Source organism: Colias croceus, chromosome 8 (assembly GCF_905220415.1).
Source record: "Colias croceus chromosome 8, ilColCroc2.1".
NCBI classification, from domain to species: Eukaryota; Metazoa; Arthropoda; class Insecta; order Lepidoptera; family Pieridae; genus Colias; species Colias croceus.
In genome coordinates, this window is record NC_059544.1 from 7423998 (window position 1) to 7449281 (window position 25284).

The window sequence follows — 25284 nt, forward strand, 5'->3', positions numbered from 1 at the left end:
ACGGTTCCTGTATTTTAATATCTATCTTCTAAAATGTATGCATTTAATTTACGAATAATTGTATTGCTATTCTCTGGTTTTAGAACAATACTGAAAATTTTACGAAATAAGCATCACAAATCAAAAAATTACACTGCAGTTATCGGTTTTCTTATACCTACCTAGTTACATAGTTAAAATTATATAATTATGTCAAATATAAAAATGTTTACTTTTTTATTTCTGATTGTTAAACAATATTAATATACCTACTATAGTTGCTACCTATATGAAAACTACCTTTATGCATTCTAATAACACACTGTACACATACCTATATTGCACTAAAATCAATCTATATACCTCCCTCCCATTCTGACACAAATAAGAGTAGGTAAATGTGAATCGATTACTCTTAAGATGCAAATCTTTTTGGATGCAAGTCTGAGCGAAATATCGTGAAAGCAATTCAATTTGTTCGCTGGATATAAAGGTGCACATACATGCATTAGATTGAAAATAAAATAAACTCACCTAGCATCCTTATAACTCTTCTTTGTGACGCTCCATTTCTGTAACGCGTCGAACCATTTTTATCCCTACTCTCTATGGACGATTTCTTCACTGGATGTAACACACGCGACGTGTTCAGTTTTACACCAATCAGTACATACAACACTGTTATTAGAGACATCGGTACGACGAAGAACACAAAACTGGATATAACAAACACTTCATGTACACCGTGTCCTTTTACCGTACACGCACTTATATCACGTCCCTTTTCATTGAATGTCACTATACCAAATTGCATCGCTTGCGGCACCGCAGTGCACAATGCAAACACCCAGATAACCATGATATAACGCACGGCTCTCGAAGATTTGGACATAGTGTGCGACATAAACGGACGGCATATTGCTATGTACCTCTCTACGGTAAACGCAGTTATAGTTAACACTGTAGCGTTGGCTGATGTCTCGGATATTAAGCCCATCGACAGGCATAAGGGCTCGCCCAGGGGATAAGAATTTGGGTCCCAAAGGCGATACAGTTCTATCGGCAGGCCACAAATCAAAAGAAGGAGATCAGATAATGCGAGACTAAATAAGTAGAAATTTGTCGCTGTGTGCATAGAACGATTTCTTGCGATCACTACACAAGTGCTGATATTTCCTAAAATGCCAGCGACAAAAATAATAGAATAAATGACCGTAAGAGGTACAATCACATTCAGGGACTCGTGTTCTGGTAACGGAGTAATTTCTGTGACATTTGTTTTATTAGCCCACAAGTCATCTTCGTCCAAATCCATTTTCACCGCTTCTCCATCCCTCCTCCTAGAAAAGAAAAACAAATGTTAATATTTCTAAAAATAAAATAATCATTATGAATGCGAATAATCTTTTTGCGAATAATTATTCTTAAATACATTTAATTTCCGTTGACTTCATTTAACTTGAAAAATGGCGTGGGTCAAAATATGATACCACATTACAAAGGAGGAAAATATTAATTATTTGGTCAACTCAAGAAAAATTATTCAAGTTATGGTTGCTTCGATCAAAAATATGAATATTATACATGAATGGCGCCTTACTAACGGAATTATTTCCGTGATCAGTATAGTAAAGAATGTTGACCCTGACACAGATGCGTAAGAATATTCAATAATTTATTGGTTGTGATTTGAGACAGACTTAATTAAAATTTATTAACATTTAGAAATAGATTTAAAGAAACCTGAACGTAGAACTTTGGAAGGATACCGGAATATCCTAAATGACATTCAGTCAAGACCATTGTTATTTAGATTTCTATGGTCAAGACTGAAGACGTTGAACGTTACATTCAATAATTTGACGAGTTGTCCGTTAATCATTCAATTAAATATCGTCATTCAATGAAAGCGCTAGCGCATTTAATCAAATAGCAAATTCAAACAGATGACTGTGACATATATTATATTTTCTTATTTTAATGTATGATGTTACAAATATTATATTCGTTATCTAGATTATAGACTACCTCAATGTTTGAAGCGATTAAAATAAGCAAGTCACTCAGAATCACTAAATTAAGGTTTAATATAGGAGATAAAATTATGGTTTGGCGTAGCGTAGGTACGCCTAATACAAAAACCCATTTTGTCATGATTAATATTCTTGTTTATCAAACAATAGTATAATTAAGTATTGTAGAAATTAGTTATTGCTATTATGTTACATTTTATAAATAAAGAGGTACGTATTACGCCGTTTTTTTAAATGCTAAATAAATCCATTATAATATGACTGCTAGTTGCTAGTGTATAAATTAATTACGTACTTGAATAATAAGACTTCAATATGAATAAAATAAGAACAATACTCCAAAATATGAGAAACGCTCTACATTATATAGATGGAATAGAAATTGATTAATTTACGTTTTATTAAAATCTGATCAGCCTTTCATTTAATTTCAAAGCTTTAAATTTGTTTTTCTTAAGCTGATTTTAAATTATGTTTTAATTAAACATCAGTTTTATAACAAGTAGGAAATGGTAAAGGTTCTCAATTACAAAAAAAAGCATTTGGTTGGCTTCATGCTTGCCCTTTTCCTGCTTTTTAATTATTTATGAAACAAATAAGGAAAATTGCAGTACAATTATGTTCGTAAGTCCACCATGTTTATATAGCTTTGTTGCCGGGCAGCGATAAAAGTAAATAGAGAATATATATTTTCTAATATTAAATACACTTGGGAAAATTGTGACGAAACTAATATTACTGTAACATGTGTTCAGAAATTATATCAATATTTACTCATACTAGAAAAATAAAAGATTAGCTATTATTTAGCAAAACGTACAAAGTATATAATATATATACTATATAATATAATAAAAGATATTATATAGAAAATAAATATTAAAAGAAATAGATAAATATTGGCCATGGATGGATGATTTGTAAATGGTAAGGACCATATTTTGATAATAACAAATCCCTCTAATTTAAAAAAATGAGGTTTACTTTATTTTACCTTATCGTATATCACCTTTAAATTTATATTTATTTATTTTTATAACATTAAAATGCAAAATTTATCATGAAACAGGCCTTTTCAATATAATTTATACACTTTTCAATGTAGGTAGGTAATTCTTCAATCATACTTAAAATGACTCAAATCATACTAGTGTGCTATTCAGGGCAGTATTTAAAGACGTTAATGAGCACCTAAAGATATGGTACATCCCTTTCATTACGGGAAGCCCGCTTCAAAGTCGACCCTTATCAATCTTATCACGCATCTGCAGTGTGAGTATGACCCAAGGAACCTCGTAAACCCATTATAACATAGACAAGGGCATTATAACCATTTCATTGAAATATTCCAATACCATGAATATTTTCGACCATATTTAAATGGTTCAAATTTGTAACGATAAACATTTTTACGCTCGGTTGAATTCTTGATATCGAAGAATGATAAAATCGAACGTTAAAAACCATTCGTAGTATTTCTTTTTAAATACTTTAGTTTCGCACGTAATTTTTTTCCTTATCATCAAAGTAAATCAATTTCTATATATAAAATGTGTTTTCCTTTTGTTAGTAATTTTTTGTTGGTTAAGTATCACTTAACTAGTTTTCCCAGTAATTTACCATCTAAACCAAAAAAACTTATTCCGGAACTCAGAAACTGAGAACAATTTAGAAGATAAGCTATTTAACAAATACATGCTCCTACCAAGTACCAATCTATCCCTAATATATAACACACCAAAAATATTCACTTATAATACCACAAGAGCTTCAAAATTATCGGGTATTTTCCGATAGGTTCGTTGCAAACAAATGAAGGAGTCAAGTTTTTAGTCAAGGTTAAAAAATGATTTTTCCTGAAAAACTTGACGACTTTATTTGTTTGCAGGGAACCTTGAGGGAAATGCCAGATAATTTTGAAGCTCGTGTGGTATTCGGGGGATTATTTTTCCGTCCCAAATGTCGGCCAATATAATTTCACAATTGAATTCAACCTGTCAATTTGACGTCAACGACCAGAGAAAATTTTCAAAAAATTATCAATATAATACCATGTAGGTTGTACCACGTGACGTCGAATGGTGCAATTCTATTGGCCGATATTTGGGTCGGAAAAATAATCAACAACATTGAACATATCATAAGCACGACACTATTCAATAACATTAATCGATGATTTACAATTACTTAAATAACAAGAAACCATTTCTCTTTGATATCAATTAAACTTGTACCGAAGTCGCAAACTATAGAACTGTAATTGATCCTATTATAAATGCAAAACTGTTCACAACTAACTCGGAGATGTTGTCAACATTAACAAGACTTCGCAATAATATCGTCATCTCTACCGCACTTTTTCCAGTTACCTAATTGGAACCGATATAAGATTTTGCCTTCTATTTTTCTTATTGTTGTTGAAAGCGTTCAATTCTTCTTCATCTATTCACGAAATAATAATCTTGTTGCCTTATGGGTCATATAGATATAAATACATGCATATTGTATGTAAATATATTATATACAGTCTTTTTAAAATCATAAAATATACAAAATACTTTTGTTTATCCTAGTTAATCGATTGGAACAAAACTTGATCATATATCAAAGGAAATCAAAGTGTTGAATCAAGACCTCTCTAAATATTCGGTTCGAATAAATCTCTAAATATATTATTTACGAACCCTTGCCGTCTGAATATTTTTTAGATGATGAGTTGGGAAAAAAACTAATAAATTTCACTTTAACGCCCAACGATTATTGACATGCTGAATATAAGTTTAAAAGAAGAGAAAAAAACCGGCCAAGTGCGAGTCGGACTCACACACCGAGGGTTCCGTTAAATTTAAGGTTTTCGGAATTTTTCCTTTATGTGTGCTATAAAACGTTGCTTCATGCCAAATTTCAAGATTCTAGGTCGACTGGAAGTACCCTTTAGGTTTTGATTCCCTTGAGAGTACTTGCGTGTTTCAAAATATGCAGCTTAAATTGCTGTTTCTTTTGATTGCGTTGACATAGAAGTTTGATTTTGTTACAGCTTAAAGTTATTAGACCTGAGTATTTTGTATGAATTTCAATTTAATACCTCTACGCGTTTATGAGGAAATGGGTAGTAAGTTTAAAATTATTAAAAAAATATATATTATGTGATGTAACTAAAAATTTATGGTTTTCGTAATTTTTCCTTTATCTATGCTATAAGACGTTGCTTCGTACTAAATTTCAAGATTCTGAGTTCACGGGAAGCACCCTGTAGGTTTTGATTCCCTTGCAAGTGTCGAAAATTTGCAGCATATACGGCTGTATCTTTTGATTGCGTTGGCTTAGAAGTTTGATTTTTTCACAGCTTCAAGGGACAGTAGACCTGAGTAATTGATATAAATTTCAGCTTCATACCTCCACGCGTTCCTGAGAAAAAGGGTCTTGACAGACGGACGGACGGACAGACGGACAACAAAGTGATCCTATAAGGGTTCCGTTTTTTCCTTTTTAAAAATTGAAATTGAGTTTGATTTTAAGATTCTAAAAGAAGAGTTAAATATAATGTTTGATACATATTTACCTTCAATCATCATTTATGTATTTCTAATTATTTATTGATGAATGAACTTGAACCACTTGCTTCTACAATATACGTTTACCTATATGTACATACTTTACGTTTGGTTCTAGGAGGAATAAAATTAAAACACAGTTGACAGATATATACGTGATTAAAACTATTATACTACGTTTTCACTCGACATAAATATGGAATGCCAAGAAAAATAAGCATAATATAACAAATATAATATAATATGATACTGTACTTGGAATTTGGATAGATTGTGACACAATTTATCAACAGCGTGGCTTTCCTTAATAATTAATAATTCAGCCGTACAACGTGTGACTTTAATTAAAATCAGTCTGTGTATTGTGGTAATGATAAAGCTAAGGAAAGATGAAACAAAAATGCTTTTTATGTTATGACTTATGTTAACCATTAATTGCTATTATTTATATCAGAACACAGGAAAAACTCAAATATCTAGTCAAAAATTAACACAAGGTTATCTTATGTACATTTAAGTATGTTTATATTACTTTAAAATATTTTATATAATATCATGTACATTTAATTAGTTTGTATTTTAATTTTTAATTTATTGTCTTATGCGTTTTTCGGACATACGAAAAGTAAATGCATTTTTTTTTCGTTTGTAGTCTTTTTTTATTTGTATCATTAATCCTAATCCAAGCTAATACAAATTCAACAAAGCATAATATATCATTAAATTTAGTTCATCCATTCTTGTGTTATAAATGGTGTAACTAACACGACTTTAATGGGATAGTTAGATTTAAAAAAAACTCAAACAACTCAACTTGTTAGCAAAGCATACGTATTTAGTAAATTCTCGCAAAATTTATTGGTTTCTCATGAAAGCTCGTATCTAACAATTTACGTAACAAATTTTCTTGTATATCTAGACTTAAATGCAAATAAGGGTTAGAGTTCTAGACTACAATATCCTCAATGTAGATACAAGTTTACCAAAGTTTGGCCACATATTCAATTATGTTGTCTCCATTTGGTCAGAGCTAGCAATTTTTTATGATTCCTCATAATTTACTATGAAACTATAAACTATTTCATAACATATTTGCGATTCTTAGTACTCTTACAATCTAAAATAATAAAAAATAAGTATTCAAGTTTTTGTCCACATAACCATATTTTTGAAAGGGAAATTTCAATGTAATATAAATATTTTAAAACGAGACAATACTTCCGTATTTACTAGTAAACATACGGGTCCAATGGCTACAGAATGTACAATAAATACAGTTGTCATTAAATTTATAGAGATGTTTGTTTTATGCTTCGATTTACGTTATTTAATTTTATACTTACAGAATATTGGTAGTAAAACGATGGTGTTAGAAGGCAATAGATCTTGGGTTAATAATATTGTAAGAGCGTATAATATTATAGCAAAGCATCTTGATAGTTATTATGTGTTCTTACCTGTACAAACTCTCCTTTATTGTATTGAATTTATTTGTCTCGAATAGCTTGTACGGTCTTCGTACATTATTAAATATTGAAAATTGCACTGATTCAATTGGCATAACTAGGCTCTGGAAAGCTTCTTAGTGAAATAATTAACGTAATTAATTAGTCTCTGCAATACTAATCATGTAATTTTTAAATAATTTGAATAATATATAAGTTGCTTTTAACTCCGGTACATGTCTTAAATAATGAACTAAGCCTTCGCATAACCTTAATCAAATTAAACTGAACTGCAGAATTATTAAAGCAGATATTTTTTTTTAGTTTTAATTGCTAGCAGTTTTATTTTTAACGAGCTAGAGAAACGGAATGCGTGTAGTGAATCTAATTGAAAGGATTTAACAACTGATTTGATACTTAGAGATTTTACGGATACTCGATAAAAATAAGATTTATGTTACAATAACACCATGCAAGTTTGTTTCCATTTTTATGAGAGATCGCGACAATACGGCCGTGTTCGGATTTATGGTGGTTATAAATAGTTGATTGTCACATAGCTCCATAAAGGCTGAAGCATTCAGTAGTGTTCTATTAGAATTCAATATAACTTCCATTCATTATATCATAGCAACCGACGGACAAACATGTCGATATTGGTGATTTTAGTTTTCATTTAAAATTTTAGTTTACTACTACTACTTTATTTTTTTATTTTTTAGGTGCGAACAATATTCTTCTTGGCATATTATATAGTTTTAAATTGGCTATGAAATAAAATTACTAAGTATCTATTCCAAGGAATATTACCTATTCTTCATTCTCTGCGTTGCGTTGTATTATTATCAGTTATATTCGTTTATGCATAATATGTTACGTGTTTAAATGCATCAAGGACGGTGTTATTTATCAAGTTAGATATTTTTATTGAGTAACTTCTTTATACGTCATAATGGATACGCTTGACACACTAGAAATAAGGGGAAAGAAGAAAAGAAAAGCCTTTACAGTTGCGGGATAAAATGGGCTTCCATACATCCAGCACTTTACAAAAATCTTTACACAGCTCTAAAAGGATTGAAACCATATTTGTTATCCGCGCTTATATGTATACCGAAACATATAGGTATGTAGTGTGCTTTATATAATTCAGAGAATGTACGATAATTGATAACATTGAAAATATTCAAATGTAAACTATTATCTGCACATAGCGAGACCTCCAAAGGATTTAGAAGCCATTGGAGGTCACAGGAGGATCACGCTGACCAAGTGGGAGGTCATGTTATTATATCGACAATGTTTAAAATTACAAATTTTCACACGATGTTTATCACAATCTAAGAAGTTTGTCGCTATTATTTTCCAGTCTTTTATGTTCTTTTTGACTGGATAAATTTTAACTTAGATACATGTACTATGTGATGTAACGTTTTGCTTCAAGGACACATTTACAAAAAATTGTACAGAAAAGATATTTAACACATTATTTATGACTTAAAAATCTAATGAATCGATTAAGTTGAAATTAAAAAAATATATAAAAAATACCAACGAGGCTTACAAAAACTATTATATAATCTTATTAATAGAGATTTAAATAAATATCCATTTCAAGGATTTATCGTATTGTGGTAAAGTATAAAAAGTTTATTCGTAAATTTTGCAATAATCGCATTAGTTAGCTGAAACTCATATATGATATAATTAATGGTTTCGAGGTTGACCGAACTCTGCTTTATTTGATTTTGCAAACCTCACACCGTCAACACTCCCAATATTTAATAAATAATAATGGTGTCCCACAACACAGTAAAGTTCTCTAAAGGGCCTCTGCGTGTTGGATCCGTGTCCCCACGTAAGCCTTCCAAAGGACCGGGTACCTTCCTTATGATGGTACCCGAGTATTATGGATTGAGATACACATAATAATAATAAAGCTCATTTATTCCGTGTAATAAATCAAAATTTACATTTCAAATGTTTTGTTAGTTGTTAGTTTAACTTAATTTATTTTAGTATCTAATGTTAGTTTAATTTTTTCTTATTTCCACGGACCCCTTATTGGGTAAAAGCCTCCTCTCTCCTCTTCCATGTAATCCTATCCTGTGAAATTTTCATCCAGTTTTTGCCCACCGTTTCTATTAAATCATCAGCCCATCGCTTTCTTGGTTTACCTTTTTTCCTTTTTCCTGTTGGTCCTGCCCATTTAGTTGTCAGTAATGTCCATCTGTTATCTGTATATCTCGATATGTGACCCGCCCATTGCCATTTGAGATGTAGAGCTTGGCGGAGAGCATCTGTTAGTTTAGTTTTATTTCTTATGTCTTTGCTTCTAATCTTCTGTATTTTTTTTATTTTTAATATACTTCGTTCCATTGAACGTTGGCATGTGGTAATTTTGTTTTTAATTTTCTTTGTATATGTCCATGTCTGGCTCCCGTATGTCAAACTAGGTAAAATACAAGTATCCATCACTATTCTCTTCAATCCTATGTGGTAGTCTCCTTTTAAAATTTCTTTTTGAGCCCAAAATTTTTTCCATGTCCCATTAATTCTTCTATCAACTTCTTCTTCATTACAGTTTTCGTTAAATGATACTAGCTTTCCTAGATATATGTAGCTGTTAACATATTCGATTTTATTACCGGATATTTGTATTAATTTAGTTCGAGAATTGGTCATTATTTTAGTTTTTTGAAGGTTCATATGTAGGCCTACTTCCTGGCTGGAGTTCGATAACAGTTGTAACATTTGTTCTAGTTCGTTGGCTGAGTTGGCAAATAGAACTATGTCATCTGCGAATCTTAGATGACTAAGATATCGGCCTGAAATCCACAGCCCTTTGTTTTTCCAGTCAATACTCTGGAAGACGTCCTCCAATACTGCGATGAACAGCTTTGGCGATAAGGGGTCGCCTTGTCTAACTCCTCGTCCGATTTGTATCTCTTCTCCTTTGTTTTCTAACCGTATTCTGCTTACACTATGAGAGTAGATGTTCTTTAGAATGTTTATATATGTGGTACTTATTTTGCATGATTCGAGCGCTTTCCAAATTGAACAGTGAGTAATGGAGTCGAATGCTTTTGAGTAGTCAACAAAAGCTACATAAAGCGGGTGATTGAACTCTTTATATTTCTCTAGTACTTGGTCTAACGTGTGGATATGATCTATAGTTGAAAAGGCTGAACGAAAGCCTGCTTGTTCAATTGGTTGTTGGGAATCTATTAGTGGTGTTAACCGACTCAAAAGTATGGATGTGAAAAGTTTATAAATACTAGATAGAAGGCTAATTATAGGTCTATAATTAGCAATATCTAATGGATCACCTTTTTTGTAGAGCAAAACTATCTCTGAGCAGTACCATTGTTTAGGTACATTTTCGGTTTGAAGTACTAAGTTATAAAGTTGTGCGAGATATGGAGTGAGTACTGGTGCACCTATCTTTAAAGCTTCATTGGTAATATTATCTGGGCCTGGACTTTTGTCAGATTTTAGTTTTTTGATATGTTTTAATACTTCGTCCTCACTAACAAATTCGTTTACAATATCTACCTTATGTTGCGTACTCAAGGACTTTTTCTGTGTATTTTGTATCATTATTTCTGGTTTCTTATATAATTCTTTATAAAATGAAGTTGCGTAGTTAATAATATCCTGACGTGTTTTAGTTGTGTCTTGCTTTTTGTTTAGTTTAAGTATCCAGTCTTTATGTGTAGTAAGTTCTTTGTTAGCTCGTTTGATGCTTCTGTATTTGTCTAAGTTTTTCTCTATAATTTTGCTTCTATGGTTTTTGTAATCTCTTGCTATTTCTTTATTTGATAATTTAAACAATTTTTTAAGTTCCTCTTTAATTTCTTTTGTTTTATTTTTAGTTTTTAATAATTCTGTTCGCCTGTTTAGTAGTTTTATTGTTGATTCGCTTAGTATGTGAGTTTTATTGTCTCTGTTATTAGTTGTAGGTTTTTTAATAACGCTTGTTGAGATTATGTTTTCTAATTTGTCGTAGAAATATTGTATGTTTTTTGTATCATGATTGAGATTTATATTATTTTCTAAATTTTGTTTCAGTAGCTTTATGTAGAACATTTTTTCTTGGTCAGTTGAAGGTAACTTATGTTTCGATCTGAAAGTTTTCCTGCTCAATTTCGGTATTTTTAATGAAAGAGATGCTCGTACTAATCTATGGTCTGACGGATAGGACAGTTTATTCAGAACTTCTACATTATTTATAATTTTAGGTTCATTACACATTATAAAATCAATTTCGTTTCTCGTTCTATGGTCTGGCGACACCCAAGTCCATCTCCTATTGTGCCTCTTTTTAAAATATGTGTTCATTATAAACAGTTTTTGTTCGCAAGCATATTGAATTAATCTTTCACCTCTAGCATTCCGTCTCCCATATCCAAACTTACCCATTACAAAATTTTCATGACTAGATGGTTGTCCTATTTGGGCGTTGAAATCTCCCATAACGAATACGGTTTTGCCTTCAATTTCCTGGGCCGTCCTAAGATCGTTGTAGAATCTATCAAGTTCTTCCTCGCTCGCTTTTTCGGTAGGTGCGTATGCTTGAACAAGTGTAAGAAGTTGTTTGTTTAGATTAAGTTGTAATACCGCTACTCTTTCAGATATTCCACTATAATTTACTATGCAATTTTTATAATGCTTTTTGATTAAAAATCCTACGCCATATAGTCCCTTTGTTTCTCCTGTATAGCAGAGTATGTATTCCTGTAATTCTTCGATTTTGCAGCCCATTCTCCTTACTTCACTCAGTCCTATAATATCGAAGTCTACGCTTTTCAGTGCATGCAGCAGTTCAATTAATCGTTCTTGTGATGCTAAGGATCTTACGTTGTAGGTGCAGATTTTTAACAGATGGTTGCGCTTCATTTTTGAGGGGTGAGGGTGTTGGTCGTTGTCCCCACGGTGACCAACCGGCTTGGGGAAAGTATTTTTAAGTTCTTCTATTGTGGTTTGTGTTATATTGTTCCGGTGGCTGATAGGTATTTGCTATGCTTTGTGTTCTACTTTTCCAGTTAGAGATGTTGTAGAGTTGGATCGGCCTCTCATTAGTGTGAATGCGTTTTTCTTATTTTTTGTCGGTACGTTTTTCTCTGGCTGGATTGGGGTAGTTGGTGATATGGATAGATCCCTTTTCCGGTTGTTTGTCTGTGTAGAATAATCTTTAATAATAAGTTTATCGTAGTTAATAGTCGCATAATTCCCTTTATCTCGTTCTTCTTTGACCCTTTCGTGTAGTTCTCTTCTTTTTTGCAAGACCTCTTTAGGAAAATCTTCCGATACGTAAACATCACCAAGTTTCTTCTTATTCTTCATAATTGTATTTTTCAACCAACCATTAACACATGCCATGAGTATTGGTCTAGTTTTCCCTCCAACAGTATCTTTTTTTCCGATTCTATAAATCTTATTTACATCTTTAGGTTCAACCGTAATGTTCAGATGGGTAGTAAGTTTCTGGGTTACTTTTTCCAAAAGATCTGTTTGGGATGATTCTGTTTCCTTAAGACCATAAATAATAATGTTGTTTGATCTGCTGTTTTTCTCCAAATTCGCTATTTTTTCTTTTAAAATTTTATTTTCTAATCGTAATTCTTCAATTTCTCGTGTGAAAGGTGCTAGTTTTTCATCCATTTTATTTAAGACTTCTTTAGTTTGGTTTTGCATTTCGGTTTTAAGTTTGTCAAAAAGTGCTTCATTATTCATTTTAAAAAATTTAGTTTTAGTCTATGGTCAATATCGTGTCACCCGACTTTTATATTATCCCTTATCTTTTTCGAATGGCAACTCCCGATATTTTCCTTATGTTGGCAGTATGTATTTGACACTTGTCAAATATGTGACATCTGTCAATAACAGCTGTTGGTTATCGAAATGCTTTGAATTATGGAATTATTAATTAGTAAATTCAATTGTTGAAAACTTATCTTTTCTTAGTACCCGATGATTTTTGTGCAGTTTCGATGTTTATTTATGAATAATTACACTTTTCACTGAATATGGATAACTTATACAGATGATTGAGGTTTAAATAGCGGAGCACAACAATTGTACGTATTACTTTGACAGTCACCGGAAGTCAATTATTTAATAAATAACAGATACTAATAAAGCAAATTTTAAATAAAATTAATTTAACAAAAAAATTGTTAGAGTCGACTTAACTTCAATTTCAAAAATTACAAGGCTTATCTGATCAGAAACCGTTTAAAAGGGAAACAGTTTGTGGGTTACACCTGTGGGTTACACACGGTGTCTAAATACATGGTTTTTTTTCTTGGTAAGAGATGGCGCAGGATATAGTCAAATGGAGGCTCTTATCGTCGTAGGTTACTACGGGTACTCTTTTTGGGTCATTGTGCCAATTTAGTCAGTATACATACACATAGATGCTACATACTATTACCATATAAAAAATATAATTTACTGTTAAAAGTCATTTAAATTTAAATGAGACGATAGGTTGCACACCTACACGAAACACGCTAATTGGCAATTACAGTTTCTAAATACTAATTAAAATGCGAATTTTTCCAATCGAAAGCGATAGATAGCATTACATAATATTAATTTCTAACTATATTTCAGTTAATTAAAGGTTTTTTTTTAATAACTTGTAGATAACTACGTTTCTTTGCAATGTTGTTTTCAATGATTCTAATTTCTAGTGTTTGAATTTTTAGGTATGGGAACAGCAGGATTTTTCCGTAGCATAGGTTCATTGATTTCTATAAAGGTATGCTGTGTTTGTCTTGGTGATAATCCCACGCAATATTTTCTTTGCTATTTAATTTCATGACTTTAAAGATAGGTAAAAAATTAAAGTATGTACTTTACATTAAAAATCTTTAATACATTTTATTATTATTACATATGTATAAAAATCTGTAAAGCTCCGACGCCTGTAATAAAGTTTATTTGAGCATCCCTACAATAATATTATACATAAATGCGAAAGTAACGCTGTCTGTCTGTTACGCTTTCCCACTTAAACCTCTCAACCGACTTTGATGAATTAATTTGGCACGGACAATCTTTAGACCCCGAGAAAGAACATATAAGATACCTTGCGAAATATGTACCACGGGCGTAGTCGGGGCGGACCGATAGTATACTATAATTTTACCATTGTCCTACGTAAGCCATGAAGTTTGTTTAGTGGCGACTCGTTCCCAAAATAACTTTATAATAATTTTAAACTGGAAAAACGATCCGTACTGACAGACTGACAGACGCGTAAAATTTCCTTTTCAAATCTCACAATTGAAATTGAAGAAGATATAATACATGCATGGGCGTAGCTAGCCATGGGCTCAAGGTGGGGCAACAATAAAAAATAATATTATGTAACTAGCAACTGTATGTACCAAGTATGTACCCAAAGTTATATCCAGGTCTTCAAATGCAAATGCCGGCGGTACGGCCGCCGGCGCGAAGGCATTTGCGAAGGCATTCGCGAAGGCATTGGCGAAGGCATTTGCGAAGGCATTTGCAAAGGCATTTGCGAAGGCATTTGCGAAGGCATTTGCGAAGGCATTTGCGAAGGCATTCGCGAAGGCATTGGTGAAGGCATTCGCGAAGGCATTTGCGTAGGCATTTGCGAAGGAATTTGCGAAGGCATACTACATACTAGAAAAAAGCCTCAGCTATTTTCTTCTTTCGTGTGTAATTCGTTATTCGAATTATTCTTATTCAAAACACCTTATTGTTCACCTACCACACCACGAAATAGATCCAAAAATCTTCAGCCGGCGGTACGGCCGCCGGCATTTGCGAAGGCATTTGCAAAGGCATTTGCGAAGGCATTTGCGAAGGCATTCGCGAAGGCATTCGCAAAGGCATTTGCGATGGCATTCGCGAAGGCATTCGCGAAGGCATTTGCGAAGGCATTTGCAAAGGCATTTGCGAAGGCATTTGCGAAGGCATTGGCGAAGGCATTCGCGAAGGCATTTGCGATGGCATTCGCGAAGGCATTGGCGAAGGCATTCGCGAAGGCATTCGTGAAGGCATTTGCGGTGGCATTCGCGAAGGCATTCGCGAAGACATTTGCGAAGGCATTTACGAAGGCATTTGCGAAGGCATTTGCGAAGGCATTCGCGAAGGCATACTACATACTAGAAAAAAGCCTCAGCTATTTTCTTCTTTCGTGTGTAATTCGTTATTCGAATTATTCTTATTCAAAACACCTTATTGTTCACCTACCACACCACTAAATAGATCCAAAAATCTTCAGCCGTTTGGTCGCTGGGCGTATGACACTAATTGTTAGTAACAACTAACTGACTAACAAGTCAGTCAATTTAGAGGTAAATAATACTAATTATAAAGGTCGCATTTTCTGTGTCGCCTGTCGACTTTCGAGAATCGAGTGTGAATTTTCTTACGGATATTAAGCTTAGTAGTTAGTAGGTACTTCAATTTTTAGATTTGGTTAGGTATCTACCTACCTTCCAGGTCAAAGCTAGAGTGGGGCAAGCACCCCACCCTGCCCCACCGTGGCTACGCCCATGAATACAGTCATGGTATAAGCCAACTTCACAAAACCTTGATAAAAAAACCCGGGTAAAAAAATCTTCAAGGCCATTTTAAATCACATTTATTTTTAAAAAATCTTGTTATGAAATGCCAAATTAATATACATACTTTAATAATTAACCACCGATTAATCACTTGCTTTTGAAATTATTCAAATGGCTAATTTCATTCATACCACTCCCCCCTGCATTTTGCATTAAACCTCTTTCATCCTTATTATCACTTCAATCTCAATTATAATACGAAAAGATAAATATGGTAAAGTATAATTGGATGAAATGCAGAACTGTAGAATAGATGAGTAGCTTTCTAGAAAGATAATTACCTAAACATTAATTTATTATTAAAATATTTTTGAGATAACAATACATTAATAAATTAGTATTATCACTCCAGTTTTTTGATTTCACTTAAAAAGAAAGTGTCGTCGTACAATATATATTATAAACGAAGGTCTTCCCTCACGTTTCTCAGTGAGGTATAAAACAATGCCGATTTGTCTAATGTATGTTTCATCGCAATACGTGCAGTGGAATCCACCTGAGGATCGTAAACATTAAAAGGGTCGAATCTCGACCACCAGGCGGTCCTAGTACTAATAAAACAACACAGAGCCATAGAGCAAATGCTTAATAATTTATCTTGATTCTATAAAACTCATAGGTAATGCTAAAAAATTAAAAATAAACAAATCTATACTAATCTCTACTATAGTATTATAAAGCTGAAGAGTTTGTATGTTTGAACGCGCTGATCTCGGCAACCATTGGTCCGATTTGAAAAATTATTTCCTTGTTTGATAGCCCATTTATCGAGGAAGGCTGTAGGTTATATATCATCACCTAAGATCATCACCTTAAGGCCAACAGGAGCGGAGCAATGCGGGTAAAAACGCAGGGCACAGCTAGTATGAAATACACATGTTAAACAGGTCTCAAAGAAAACTTCTCAAATAAGCCATTAAGTAAAAACGAGAGATAAACAACTGAGTACATCCTGCCTGGTTAAAGACATTATTGTTGTTTTATGAAACACGAAAAGCTTGCGAAAGTTGGAGCATTGGATCAATACTTTGTTTAATTGTTGGTGAGATAACCTTACGTAAACTAAAGGATTTAATATAAAAATGGCTTTAAAAGTTTATTTTTGAAAAAGTACTGTTTTTTTTTTTCAATCTTGGATGATTTTGGTGAAATTAATCGAAAAAATTGATAAATTGTTGATTATAGCTATGAACTCTATCATATAAATCGGTAATATCTTTGGCTATAAGTTTGTCTGGATAAGAAACGGTAAAATTTTTGTCAGGAAAAACGAAGGCACCGCATATGTGGTAATTAGGAACAAGAACAGTCTGAGTAAATTAACATAGATTAAAAAAACAATAAGGAGTTATTTCTTTAGCATGCGTAAGACATTTATTTGGCATTAACATTCAATAGTTTAAGTATATATTATCAAAATTGTAGAGGTCTCAGAACAAAAACTAATTCTTTTTACTGTAATCTTTGCTGCATAAATTATGACATAATTATATTAACTGAAACCTGGCTTAATAATGGAGTTCTTAGCAGTGAGCTTTTTGATGACCGATATGTAGTTTATAGGCGAGATAGGGATTCTTCTGGTTTTCACCACACTAAAGATGGTGGTGGGGTATTAATCGCTGTATTAAGAAAGTTCAACTCCAATCGTGTAGACATATGGCAAAGTAAATGTGAAGATTTATGGATAACAATAGATTTGCCTAACTACACGATGAACAAATTAATTTTCTGTGCAGTTTATCTCCCTCCCCCTGTTTGTTTTTCTCTAATAGAGCATTTCATTGATCATTGTAATATAGTTATAGAATCTACTGATATCCCCGTGTGTATAATAGGTGACTTTAATTTGGGAAAGATAAACTGGAATTCTGATTGTGTAAGCGATCCTATTCCTAAGACTTGTCAAACCCTCCTAGATTTTCTGAATGTAAATAAAATTAACCAACACAATAGAATAAAAAATATTTCCGGCCGTATATTAGACCTTGTTTTATCGTCACTTTGTAGATTTTCAGTTACTGAATCTACTAGTTCCTTAACAAAAATAGATCCATTGCACCCTCCTCTCAATATAAACCTTTCACTGATTAAAGACGTTACGCTTCCTTACAATAATCTGGCCAAAAGAAGAAACTATCATAAAGCAGATTATGAGAAAATTATTCAGAGATTGTCTGAGACAGACTGGGTTGAACTATTTGAGGATCGGGATGTGAATAGTATGGTGCAGATTTTCTATGACATTTTAAATAGTTTAATAAATCAATATATACCTTACCGTAAATCATTAGCCAGCCAATATCCACCTTGGTTTAATAAAAATCTAATTCGGTCTTTAAAAGAAAAAAACAAATTAAGATTACGATACAAATCATACAAAAATCCAATGGATAAAATCGAATTTGATTTGGTTTCAAAAAGATGCCAAAACTTGGCAAAAGAACTATACAATAGCTATATATTAAAGGTTGAAGCGGAAATTACCAAAAATCCAAAAATATTTTGGACACACATCAAGACCAAGCGTGGTGGATCAAGCGCATATCCATCAACTATGACTGACGGAGATACTACCTCATCCAATGGTTCAACTATATGTAATTTGTTTGCATCATATTTCTCTTCTGTATACATACCCAAAGGCGAGGACACTTCCGTAAAAGACTGTAACTCTCTCAGCGTTATCAATACAGGTGGTCAGTGTCTGACATGTCCAACTTTACACAAAGATTGTGTTCTAAAGATTTTAAAATCTTTGAACGTCAATAAGGGAGCGGGTCCTGATGGTATCCCTCCTTTATTTATTTCTGCTACTGCTTCAGCTTTGGCTACTCCATTAGTAATGATTTATAACAAATCTCTCATCTCAGGTTCCTTTCCTCAAGAATGGAAGAAAGCCAAAGTTGTGCCCGTTCACAAATCTGACAAAAAAAATGTTATCTCAAATTATAGGCCGATTTCAATCCTCTCTTCATTCGCTAAGGTTTTTGAGTCTTTGATCTGTCCTTTTATTCAACGGCACTTTAGGCAGTTTCTGAGTGATCAACAACATGGTTTTATTCAATCAAGATCGACAACAACAAATTTGTTGACATTTACTGAATCGCTTGTGCAATGTGTTGATGAGAATAAACAATTCGATGTAATATACACCGATTTCAGTAAAGCTTTTGACAAAATCTCCCATCCCATACTATTACAAAAACTTTCAGCCTATGGAGTTACTGGCTCGTTGCTACATTGGCTACAATCGTACATAACAGGTCGAGAGTTTTTTGTTGTCGTAAATGGCTTCACATCAAATGTCCATCATATTACGTCTGGTGCTCCGCAAGGATCCCATTTGGCACCAATCCTTTTCAACATTTATGTAAATGATCTACCCCATTGTTTCTCTTTCTCTGAGGCTTTTTTATATGCAGATGATCTTAAATTTGCCAAAAAAATCGATAAACCAAGTGATACCTGCCTTCTACAAGAAGATCTTAATCGGCTTGTTCAATGGTGTGCACTCAATGATATGCAGTTGAACCCCAAAAAATGTTACCATATGAAATTTTCTAGAAAGAACTCTTCAGTGCATTCAAAGTATTTCATTGGAAACCAGGTAGTGCAGGAGGTAGACACAATCAGGGACCTCGGTGTCCTGTTTGATAAATCCCTGACCTTTCTACCTCATATTGAGAATGTAACAAAAAAAGCTTCCCAAATGCTAGGGTTCATATTACGAAATACAAAAATTTTTAGTTTGGTCCGAACTAAAATTATTTTATACAACTGCTTGGTACGAAGCGCCTTAGAATACTGTAGTTCCGTTTGGAGACCCCACTATGCTACTCACATGCTAAGACTAGAAAGGGTACAAAAAAGATTCCTATGGCACTTAGCTTTTTCTGAAGGGAAGCTGAGACAACTACCCACATATAAAACACGCTTAAACCATTTTAAAATACGTGCTTTGCATATACGTTACAAAATTATTGATGCATCGTTTCTATACAAACTTCTAAGAAATAAAATTGACTGCCCCAGTTTATTGAGCCAAATCAGATTTCGCGTGCCATATAGATATCCCCGTAACTGTATCACACCTTTTTACCCTCCAATACGACGAACTGTTCTTGGTTCTAATTCACCACTTCTTAAAATGTATAAAATTCTGAATGAGTGTAGTGATTTAATAGATATAAACTATGATAGCCTCAGTATATTCGTGAAGAAAATCTCAGAACACTATATTAATTTAATTTAGGATCGCTTAGCTTATACAAACTTTACTTTTGTTTAGTCAATTTAGATTTATAAGCTAAATATTTACATATTTTTTTGTTTTCTCATAGATCTCAACGTAAAAAAAAAAAATAATTTAGATGTAAGATACTATCACAGTTTTATTTTTTTTATTTTATTTTTTTTTCCAATTAATCCTTGTATTGTCATAACATGTAACCGTTTTCGCATGTGGTGTTAGCCTATAAGTAGTTATTACATTTATGTAAGTTATTTTGTAATCTTTTTTTCTGTATGTTTGCATTGATGTAAATAACTGTTGGCTGACCTTAAATAAATAAATAAATAAATAATATTATGCTATCATGTAGTTGGTATTATATTATGATTGATGAAACATTAGGTTCTAACTTCTATCTAAAAATTCACATTATTATACTATTAATATGATTAATTGAAACGAAATCCGGTGTTTTTCTAATCGGTAAAATATTTTTTTAATTATCTAAGGCGTGATTTATTCTCCATATTAATTAATTCGACGTTTCGAACACTTTGCAGTGAGCATGATAGTCATCGATCTATCCGTGACCTTGTTAGATCTATATGTGTATAATCCATACTAATATTATAAATGCGAAAGTAACTCTGTCTGTCTGTCTGTTACTCAATCACGCCTAAACTACTGAACCAATTTTCATGAAATTTGGTATGGACATATTTTGATACCCGAGAAAGGACATAGGCTACTTTTTATCCCGGGAAAATGACGCAATCCCGGAAATCCCACGGGAACGGGAACTATGCGGGTTTTTCTTTGACTGCGCGGGCGAAGCCGCGGGCGGAAACCTAGTATTATATACTAATAATAAAAATGCCAAAGTTCTCATATTTTGTTTACACGCCATAACTACTGAACATAACAATTGATGAAACTTCGGGGCTTATATTTACTAGAACAATAATTATAAGAACTGTAGCTTTTGCCCGGGGTTTTGTTCGCGTAGAATTAAACAAATAGTTTTCAATTGGTTCTTGTAATCAATATTGCTACCTAAAAAAATTATATGGCAAAAGATACCTTTGTGTTATAAATGAAAATTCATTCCTCAATTTTTTGCGATATTGGCCAGAGCAATACAATTCCAGGCTATCCAATCGAAGGATTACGTGTACCTACGTTGTATTGTCAGATAGTCCAAAAGAGAAGAAGTTTTAATTCTCTTTCGGTGCTCTTAAATCGAATAGAAATAATTTCTATGCAGTCTTTTTAGATAGCCAACTTTTTTATTTAAACATTTATCAAGTTTAAACTTACACGCTAAAATGTTTAAATATTAAAAGTTTCCTTACACGTTTAATTTTTTCTAGTTTTTTATCTACATTGAAAAAAAAAATAATATACACCATCATTAATATGAAATGAATTACTGTTGAGTTTCTACGACACGAAATTATTAAAATCCTTTAAAAAATGATGTCACAAAACGTACCGAATGAAAAAGAAAGGAATTGAGTTACTGTTTTTGGAAACGTCACTCATACAGAAACACCTTACACCTACATAATAAATAGATAATTATAAGTACCTACACTAATTTAAAAACGGGCAGATATTTTTTCTATATAAAATGTTTATTATATTTAGCAGCCATAAAAAAGTTATTGTAATAATATATTAACTAAACGCTGAAACTTTCAATTGATATAAAGTAAATCTAAATTGGAAGCTATTATATTCAATATTCACTCTCCCACTGTTCATTGTTCTCACAAATACTACTCTTCCTGTTTAACGCAATAAAACTTTATGGTTTACCATAAGAAATTAATCTTTATTGAATCACATGTTTTATTACAGAGATATACCTAATGCTGTTTTCAACAAAGTATTTCCACTATTTTAAAGCAATGGTCATGACCATTTTATTTCCTTCATTTCAATTTTTTCGTTGCGTTTCTTTTTCGTTGCGTTTTCCTTGTCTTCCTTCAAGGAAGACAAGGAAAACGCAACTTTTATGCACATGACTTTTAGAACAAAATATATCAGTTCTAATTACTTTTCCTGTTACAATATTTATTTATTTTAACCCTGTTTAAAAAGAGCACTTCACTTGACTGTAGGGATTAGTTACGTTTGCGTCTGCAGACTCTAATATGCAACTCTGAAGAGGGATTAAGCCATTAAGACTCCGGAAAAATTACATTTCCTGGGCAGAAATAATAACTTCTCTCCTGTTATAAAATTTTAAAAATAACGGTTGTTATAGTACAAGCTTGGATTAGTCTATAAATTATAGGATTCTAAGGTATCGTTTACGAGAATTAATTTCATAAAAATATATTTTTACATCAAATAAAATTAATAGTTTAGAGAAACGTTCTAAGGAATAATCGTTTTTAATTAAAATTCGAACTGGCTTTATTTAATTAAAGTTCGATATTTTCAAAATAGATGCGATAGGATAAATTATTATTCATACATTCATTCTATCGCCATTTTGTTTTTGTCATGGACGGAATTTGGACGGAATCGATCGAATCGAGACACTTTTATTTCAATAATTTGTTACTTTTATTCCATACATTTTAGCATTGAGAGTAATAATAAATCATAAGAATAAACAAGAATAAAACAGGTATCCAGATATTATATCGAAAATAAAAATTTCAATTCTACATTGGATATTCATTAAAAAAGTCTAGACTCAAATCCGCTTTTTCAAAACTAAAGCAAAATACCAAAATATACCTGTATAATCTATGCATTATGTAATTTTAATTTATTTATTTCTTCTCGTCGATTTTATTTTAGATATGATATTTGGAAAAATAAGATACGTTAAACGTCAAAAAGATAGAAAGAACCGGATGTAAGCTTAGGCACATGTTTCGTTATCAAACAACCCTTTTGTAAATATGTATCATTAAGGGACAAACAGAAAGGTCTATCTATTCGCAATTATTTAAGTACATAATGTTAATATATTTAACCATTCTGATTTGAAAGGTTTTGGAAAATCAGGCTGATAAGAAAAAAAGGAAATAGTTAACTATAACCTTTATAAAAATTTATAAAATATAAACTTTTCATACATGTAAATGTAGAAGTTAGGTAAAATCTTCTACGAGAGTGACCTAATTCGTGTCGACCATCTTCTGTATGCCCGCTAAATTCAGGGCTCCAAACTTATGCCCTGCAAGTTTATCTAGTCAATTACGATGGATAGCGCTTAGCGGTGGTACATAAATTGAATAAGCGGAGCTTCCCCAATTGCACTAACTTTCAGATTGTACGGACAAAGAAAGGTCACGTACAGAGCACTAATACAAAAAAAATCCAACAATAGTAGATCGATAGACGAGAAAAGAATTGAAAATACCCCTCCAAACACCGCACCAAGTTTATTGAAATGCCGCTAAAATTTCTGCCCAGAATCTTTGGTATAAAATACCTTCTAAGAATCCTCACCAGCGACCTACATTATAGACATTATCATAAAACGTGCGAACTTTGAGGACCAAATTTATACTAGAAAAGAAATTAACCAATTCTTATTATTTTATTCAAATTTTAAAGCTACAAGCGAATAATGCTTTTAGAAGCTCTATAGCCTAGCCCAAAATCAAATTTAAATACATTCAATAGCTAGTTTATAGGATTAGGATTTAGATAGAAAAGGAAACCCTTTGGGAATGTCATGAAAACATTATGTAAATATATGACCCATTCTTTAAAATCGAATGCGTAAATTTGAGTAGGCTTGTGATGTACCTACTTCGTATTAAAGACTGTCTTTAACCCTAGATAGCTAACGTTCGTCAAAATGACGAATACTGAATGAATATATCGCCATCTCTTTTTAACCGTTTCGGTTGTGCGTGTGCGGTGTGAAACCAACTCAGTGCGAGCCAAGCTGCGTCGAACTGCAGTCGCGATTTAGCGGTAAGTTGCATAGTTTTTGAGATACCTACTACTCACTCGTCATTTTGACGAATGGTTAGCTTATGTGTAACTTTTTATAAATATCATTAGTGTTGATTTTTACTTGTTTTGTTTTAGTTATTCCGTTCAAAGTACAGAATGTCAGGGAGATCGAATATCACAGATGAGGCGATTGCTCGGGCGTTGGATGATGACGATTATTTCCCTTCGAGTTGTTGATGGATGATTTGGAAAGTGATTTTCAGGACGAGGTCTCGGACACTGATGAACCAATACTTACTGAAGAACATGATCGCACCTTCGCCTAATCAATCTGATGAGTCACAAGAAGAGTCTTTATTAGCTTCCGATTCGATTATCCACGTGTCTCAGGCTAATATAAGACAAAACAACCTTACAAGTTACAAGTTAACTTTAGTTGGAACTTTGAGGGCTAATAAAAGAGAAATTCCAGAAGAAATGTGGAACAACCGAACTAGACCAGTTGGAACATCCATGTTCTGCTATGATAGGCCACTTACTCTGTCATATAAACCAAAGCCGAGCAAGATGGTTTACTTGCTTTCGTTGTGTGACGAAAACGGAACCATAAACCAATCATCAAAGAAACCTAACATCCATCCTGGTTCAGACTCTCAATCAGACTTCGAAAATGTACCTACAAGGAAAAGAAAGATTTGTGGCTTGTGTTCCTATAAAACAGACGCATGACAAGAAACGTTTGCAACTGTTGCAAAGTGGCCATTTGCGGCGAGCATTCAGTTGGATTTTGTCCTAATTGTGCCAATAAAATATAACTTTTTAATATAATAATACAAACATACATATTTTTACTTATATACTTAATAAAAATAATATAAGAAAAAAATGTAAAAGTTTTTGTTTTAATTGATTTAAGATTTATCTCATTTTTTGATCTCTTGTAACCATGTGCCATTAAGATTTGTTATTTTGTACTTAAAACTCTAAAAAATATTATATTTTGCTAAAAATATCTTAAATTTATATCCTGTAGTTTCTAATATAAAAATAATCTCGGATATAATTACATTAAATTTCATTAAAAACATATTTTAAATTTGTTCGTCAAAAAGTCGAATGGTTAGCATCTCATGGTATTCTAGTAACGTTAGCTATCTAGGGTTAAAAATGCTTCGTAAAAATATATATATTTTTTTTTTAATCTAACGTATATTTTATATTCAAAAAATGTATTACATATTACTACTTCCTTATCACTTTAGGTCATTTTGTTAAACTATGTATTTATGTACCTCCTACTAAATATGCGTGTGACATTTATTATTATATAGTACAAAGAGAACATGAATTCATTTTCATTTTAATGAAGGAAATTTTTGGTCATATACCTAATGGATACACAATTGAATTTAATTGTAAATACTTGGCACAGTTGATTGCCATCTATTAATATTTAATACCTCTACATCTATACATATAATAAATCTGTAGAAGGGTCAATTC

The 25284-nt window shown here is 32.4% G+C and overlaps 2 protein-coding genes across 3 annotated transcripts in view; both read right to left on the bottom strand.

The window, feature by feature from the left end:
• LOC123693992 (pyrokinin-1 receptor-like) overlaps positions 1 to 25284 on the bottom strand; it is a 51870-nt gene that overhangs the window by 21315 nt on the left and 5271 nt on the right. For both annotated transcript variants that reach the window (XM_045639280.1, XM_045639281.1), the window contains exon 2: positions 514 to 1319. In XM_045639280.1, the coding sequence (XP_045495236.1) occupies positions 514 to 1294 (781 nt within the window). In that variant the 5' untranslated portion in view covers positions 1295 to 1319. The remainder of the gene's footprint in view (positions 1 to 513; positions 1320 to 25284) is intronic.
• On the bottom strand, positions 12031 to 12747 carry LOC123693704. The gene has a single exon (XM_045638899.1). It carries the CDS (start codon positions 12745 to 12747, stop codon positions 12031 to 12033), a length of 717 nt encoding a protein of 238 aa, XP_045494855.1.

Coding starts and splice junctions, on each gene's coding strand:
- LOC123693704 (XM_045638899.1), bottom strand. CDS start 12,747: ATGAATAATGAAGCACTTTTTGACAAACTTAAAACCGAAATGCAAAAC.